Source organism: Brachionichthys hirsutus, unplaced genomic scaffold, assembly GCF_040956055.1.
Source record: "Brachionichthys hirsutus isolate HB-005 unplaced genomic scaffold, CSIRO-AGI_Bhir_v1 contig_404, whole genome shotgun sequence".
Lineage (NCBI taxonomy): Eukaryota > Metazoa > Chordata > Actinopteri > Lophiiformes > Brachionichthyidae > Brachionichthys > Brachionichthys hirsutus.
In genome coordinates, this window is record NW_027180901.1 from 13,850 (window position 1) to 20,654 (window position 6,805).

Sequence of the window (6,805 nt, forward strand, 5' to 3'; positions counted from 1 at the left end):
ACAGGGCAAAAACAGGTTCCGAGGGAGGCACGGCATCTCATCAGGGCCGAGCCAAACTACATTAACAAGGGAGGCCCTCGCAGGCGTCGCCCGGGGCGGAAAGAGGATGGAGGAGACAGGCTGACAGTTCTTTATCAGGCTGACATCATGTTTATGGGCAGCCCAGAGTGAGGGGGGGAACTTGAGAGAGAAGGGGAGACACACTCCGAGGATCCACAGCAGGGCAGAGGAGCACAGGAGAAGGAGAAACAGCTGTGGAGGGCGCGTCCTCAGAGAAGAGACACAGACAGACAAAGGGAACCCGAACGTTCGGCAGGAGGCGGAGAAACGGGCACCACTGGCATTAGGGCTGACCAGTCAGCGGCCGCCACAGCAGTGTCCACAAAGAGGCCCAAGTCCTTCCAGCAAAGGCCCCCATGTCCTGACACCGAGATGTGAGGAGAAGAAAAGGCGACACCAAAAAAATTGTAGCTGAACAGGATTGAGATTCACCACAACCGCGGTGAACATAGAATTAAAGAACGCATCAGTCACAGAAAGCATGTCAGAAATGACAGAAACATAAAAAAAAAGTTTCAAAGTCTAGGTCCGGACCATGAGTCACGTGTGTGGTGCAATGTAGGGCAGAGGCGGACATGACATAATGAGACGTGCCAATAAAGGGCATGACAGAGTTCAACAAGATCTGACCATCAGGGTCATTCAAAGACCAGTTGTACACAAAAAAGAACGTGCAACCATCAGAGAGACATCAGTCAGCAAACAGGAAGGGTCAGAAAGGTCAGGAGGCACAGCGTCAGAGCCGTGGTCAGGACAGTCGGGGCGCATGCGCGTCATGGCGGCGAAGCCATTAGAATCACAAAAAGTTGTTTCAAAGAAGGCGTCATGAGATCATGACCAAACGAAAATCATCAGAACATAAAGAATACGTAAAAACTCTGTGATACTCTAAGTCTAAAACATTTATCACAGCTTAGATAGAGGTTTGTGTGTCACAGCATCAGAATCAACTAAACATAAAACATGAATCCCATTCATCAATAACAGAACAACAGGATGCTGTTCATAAGCTTTGTGTTTTAACGTGTATTGCTGCTGTTTGAGCTCATATCTCCTTGTATCATTAAGTTTAAACATCAGTTGAGCTGTGTGTGTGTTTGTGTTTGCATCTCACGTGAACCGGAGGGCGATCCGTCAGTCAGTCAATCCGAGCCAGCCACAGAGAAGGAGGGACCCCCACCCCCTCGTCCACGACACCGCTGTTGATCACCCCGTATCTTCCGTCGGTCCCTCAGTGGTTCCGGTCACTCCCTCATCCAGCGTCCCCTCTGACCACAATTGAAGCATATGTCTGGGTCTTCGCTCCTCCAACGGATCAGAGCACGTTCTCTTCTTTGTTCCTGAAGATGTCTCCCACGGGACGTCCTCTCACGGGAGGCACGCTGCCTTGGGACATCGAGCGTTGCATGCTCTTTGGAGGAAAGTCTTTTTTCTTCATCTCTTTCTTCTTCTTCTTGTTTGACGTGGCGCATTCAATCGGTCAGTCTGTCGTTAGCCCCACATATCGTGCTCGAGTGAGCAGTGTGGGTTGGTGGGGGGGGCATTGGACCCTCAGTGGAGTGCACCCTGAGGTGGACGGGGACCTCTGGTGTGATGGTGATGGTGATTGATGTCCTCTGGTCGTGGGCGGTGGGAGGAGGCACCCAACCCCCAGTGGCTGGAACAGAGTGACCCGCGGGGGCCAAACTCCAGCACAGTGGAGCAGTTTGTGGAGCAAAGGAAAACAATTAGTTCCTGCATATTGACTTAATATTTCTGAATCAACTTTCTGCTTCCCATTTTTAGACATTTATCACGTTGATCACATAATATTATACCATATTACATCAACCAACTTGAACCTCTGAGCCTAGCATGCTATCATCTTTTGTAACATAGACCTGAGACATGGTAAAGCGCAGGAAGCAAACAGTAAGAGAATAACAATCACAGGAGTAATGGCTTCCAACAGAATACACATTCTTTTTTTTATTATTAATTATTAGTATTAGTATTATTATTATTATTATTTTTATTTTTATTATTATTATTATGATTAAAGGCACATAGATATTTGTGCCACTATCTCTCCTCTTGAGGCGTGGCACCAGAATCGACAAGGAAGGGAACAGCGACGTCATTAACAAGAAAAGTAATTAATTGAGGGCAAAGTTTGATAAGCTGCATGTCTTAAAAAGGCATAAGGGTTATGAACATCATCAGTAGCATTCGCAGGTGCCTGTGGTTTAACCGGCGATGCTAACGTGTGTGTGTGTGTGTGCATCTCACTGTCCGAGGGCTGTTCGACGGTCAGTCAGTCGGAGCCAGCAGCGAAGGATCCCGGGCCACCTCCACGTCCACCACGGCCTAAACCATCACCTCGGAACCATTGGCAACCATTCCGCCTTTCATTCCACCGTCGTTGGGGACAGTCAGCAGCCCAGTGTCCAAGTTTCCACAGAGGAAGCAGACATCAGAGCCATGGGCCGGAGGGGGAAAAGGGGTGAAGTCCCTCTTTCTGTTATCACTGAAAGGAGGGCCCCTCCGGGGTCCGCGTCCCCTTGAAGGAGGCATGTTGGTCTGGAGCATGGTGGTCAGTGCAGCGTTGGACGACTGCAGGACATCCAGTGTGGCCAAAGCAGATGCAGCTCCCCCCTGTCTGTTTTTTTCTTTTTTTCTTCAGTTTCTTGTGCTTCAGCATGTTTGGCGTGACGCACACACGCAAGCAGTCAGTCTATTATTAGCCCATCTCCCGATGAGACTGGTGTGAACGTAGGCATGAAGGGGGGGGGGGGTCGCAGGCCAGGTGGAGGATGCAGACGGGGCGGTGGAGCAGCCGTGGACGGAGGTGCTGTCGGCCTTTGGCGGCGCGGAGGTGGGGCCCAGTCCTCCATCGGTGCCGGTCCAGAGGGACCCGCGAGTGCCAGACTCAGATAGAGATGAGAAGAGAGGAGAGGAAGAAAGGGATTATTATTAGAACAAGGTGGGGGAACGGAAGCTGCAGGTTTAGAATCAAAATTGATTTGATTAGGAGTTACCTCGGTAATTCTGGCTACCTGATCATTCACTTTAATTTCTGCTTTCCATGTTTCCTTTGGTTTCCCTTTTTCAGTACGGAGGCGGCTCTCTGTCTCCCACATCTTAAGGCATTTATTACGTTCCTCCCATGCAGCTAATTCAGCAGTCTTTACTGAATTCTTCTGGAGTAGTACAGTTTTCTCCAGGTCAACCTTACTTCTTAAAACGGCCAGCTGGCGACTACTCAGGCTCCCAGTGTTCGGGAAGCCATACCGAGATACAAAATGTGGGAAACAGTTAGCACTTTCCTTACCGTATTTCCTTTGCATGTCGACATTATTGGTGATGTCCAGACCACCTGATCATCAGAATCCTTCATTTGTCTGCCGCCTGAAGATCCCGTCTCCGGCGGTTGCCTCGGCCAGATATTCAATACCTAATCAGAATATCTCGGGCGAGCAGTGCACCAATAACCAACTAGACGTCTCTAGTGGCCGTCAGCAACGAGCGCAGTGCCTCGGCCAGATACTCAGTACCTAATCAGAATACCTCGGGCGAGCAGTGCCTCTATCTCCAGCTACCACTTTGTGTGCGTAGCGAGCTTGCTGACGTTTCCCCTTTCTCACTCAGAGGCCCCGGGGGACTTATCACTTGGAGTCCTGAAACACCGGCGTCTCGTCTGGACATCAATACCCTAGCAATTATTATGAGGAAAAATGGAAAGCAGTTAACAAGTGTAAACATTAAATTTTTCTTACCAGTAAATCGTTGGAGGCTTCCTTTTTCTTTTATTTAGACCCGTGGTGGCGACCAGAAGTCAGCGTGAACAGTCCTCTCCCCGTAACACTGATCGGACTCAGAGGCAGATCTGCTACAGATCTGGTGGCCTTCACTGTTCACCCAGACTCCGGCGGCCAGCCAGGGCATCCCACTTCTGACACCAAGTTGTGTTGGCAGTTTTCTGTTACTTTGAATAATTGTATAATAAAGACACATGATTATGTAAGATTGGTCTTTAATTATTTTACCAAGGCCTTGGGGCTTCAGTCATACAAGCAGGACACCGGTTGTCCGACTGAAGCCAAGGGCAGTGAGCACATCTCGCTTATATAGGTGTAACGGAGTAAATATGGATGCAGTTAAATCCTGCATAAAGGGGATTTATTTATTTTCTAGTAATGTATTTGTCTTGTTTCCCTTTTTATAATTACACACGTTTTTTATTTCATTTGTTATAATGTACATCTCGGGGTGTTTATGATTTGGAGTATTTTGTCCCTCCTGGCTTGCCGTCCTATGGTTTTGGCCCGTTTCCTGCTTCCCCTCCCCCAGCACTTCATTCGAACACGCTGGACGGAGCAGTACAAGATCCCGAGATGAACGAATGTATTTTTTTTGTATAAATCCAGGTGTGTAATTATTTATTTCTTTGTGATGCTGATGTTACGAGTTTAATGCTAGTCAACTCCGCTAGCATGGTTTTCATTTATTTTCTTTGATTTTCATGGTTGGAGCTTTGTGCTAACTCAGTCCGCTAGCATGAAGCTAATCGCTATGCAGTAAGCTAGGGCTCCGCTTAGCTTAAAATGCTAACCTGTGGTTATATTGAGTTGCAATACAGTTTGTGTTGAAAATGTTTAATTTTATTGTTCTGTACAATATGAGCACTTCATTCGAACACGCTGGACGGAGCAGTACAAGATCCCGAGATGAACGAATGTATTTTTTTTGTATAAATCCAGTAAAAAGACGACAGAACCAGCCGTGTGTGGACCTGCAATTCTGTTACACAACACAACGCAGAGGCAGAGAGACAACCGTAACATAGGCACACATTCTTTGGTTCTTGGAACAGCAGGCAGGTGTTTATACAAGGGAAAATCTAAGTAACAATGTGGGAGGAAGTCATAATTTCTAAGTGTCAAACACGGAGACTAAGTGTCAAACACGGAGATGCAGTCCAGAACTGTTTATCACGAAAACTCTGCCGCACACGAAGGTCTTTCGGTGAAGCGTGAATGGGAACCTCTGCAGACAGTTATTGTCCTACTAACCGTCCCTGTAGATCAGTTACTTAACATTGTTCAATCTCCACTTAATGATTACTTGACTGCTTTTGCAATTATCAATTATATAATTGTCATTATGCTAATTGCTAAGTAATTATTCTATTGCCAATACAGAACCTCAAACGGTGACATATAGAGACACCCTCGAGAAGATAACACACACACACACACAGTGTTGTGTAATAACAGGCAGTGAGGAAGAAGAGGCAAAGGAAGATAGTGAATATCATACTTTGACACTATTGTAGTGAAGAACTTGGATGAGAGACCGGCGTATATTTTATGAGAAAAAGACAGGAAGAGATGGAGACAAGAGTGAATCTTTGGAAGTCGGACAAATTCAGGATATATTCAGAATATTTCAAGGTAGTTACGATCACTAGGAAACTTCAAGGAGATCACACACTCATGCACAGTGTGTGAGTGTGCGTGCGTGTGCTTTGAAGGTGGAATCCAAGCATTGCCAAGATCAAAGCCATAAAGGCAGCTGTGACATTCCTTTCATCTCTACCTATAACTGCTGACCCAGTATGAGGTGCAGACGTTTCCTGACAGTGGAAGCTTCTGACAGAGAGATGACTGAAATCAGCTGCCAAATGTCCCCTCTGATGGACAGGGTCAACGTTGAGATTAAAGAGGAGCTGCTGTTGTTCTTCCTCGGGTTGAGACACAAGAAGACGATGCAAGCCACTGAGAAACGTCTTCGACGTGAGCTGCGCGATGACTCTGTGATTCTCTCCCAGAGTAAACTTGTGGGGAGCTACAGCATCCAACTGGACAAGAAGCTGCTGGCGGGTTTCCTTGACAAGCTTCAGGCAAAAAAAGATTGCCACCCATGGAGCACGGAGAATGAGCTCCAGAAAAAAGAGATTCAGCACCTCAAAGCCGAGCTGGCTGAAGCAAAACAGGCCAGCCAAACAGATCAAGTCCAGTTTCTGGAGGCTCAGGTCACGGCCCTCTGTGAGGTGCCGCAGAATGCTTCATCGTCCGACTGCGACTGCCTCCGGAAACAGCTGGCGACGGATTCATATATTGAGATGCTGGAGGAGTATCTGCATTACGACAGGGAAGCCTTTCACAGTCTGCACATGGCTTCCTGGAAGAGGGACAATGAGTGGGTTGCAGTTCTGGAAGGAATGAAGGCTGAACATGAAGCCCAACGTCAGGCATCCAGCGCAGAGATTGATGCGTTAAAAGCTGATCTGAAGGCATCGCATCATCTGTGGCAGCAACTCCAGCAGGAGAAGAACTCCCTGATACAAGAGTTGGAGACATCCAGAAGTCAGCAAGTGGAGGAGATTGGGGCAATCTCTCTGGAAATGAACACTGCTAAGAATGCTCTGAAGGAGCTGCAACGTCGTTGGGAGGAGAAGGAGCAGAAGTCGTCTCTTCTCCAAGAGACAAACGTTCAGCCGAGGGAGGAGCAGGACCTGCAGGAGAAAGAGGCGTCCTCCACACCCCAGCTTAACCTCAAGGAGAGATCATCATCCTGCAATGAAGCTGATCTGCAGGAGAACAAGGAGAACTGTGTGACCGAGCAGGGGCCTCATTTAGAAAATGAAGAGGAGCTGGAGCACACAGACAAAACCGACATGGAAGATCTTCAGAGCCCCGTCCCAGAACAGAAGCCACAGAAAAAAAAGAAGTGGTACAGAAGATTGCTGGCCAGACTGAAATAA

The 6,805-nt window shown here is 47.7% G+C and overlaps 1 protein-coding gene across 1 annotated transcript; it reads left to right on the top strand.

The window, feature by feature from the left end:
- The first annotated feature begins 5,701 nt into the window (after positions 1 to 5,701).
- On the top strand, positions 5,702 to 6,805 carry LOC137916879 (sarcolemmal membrane-associated protein-like). Its single transcript, XM_068759842.1, has one exon. The coding sequence runs from the start codon at positions 5,702 to 5,704 to the stop codon at positions 6,803 to 6,805; it is 1,104 nt and encodes a 367-aa protein (XP_068615943.1).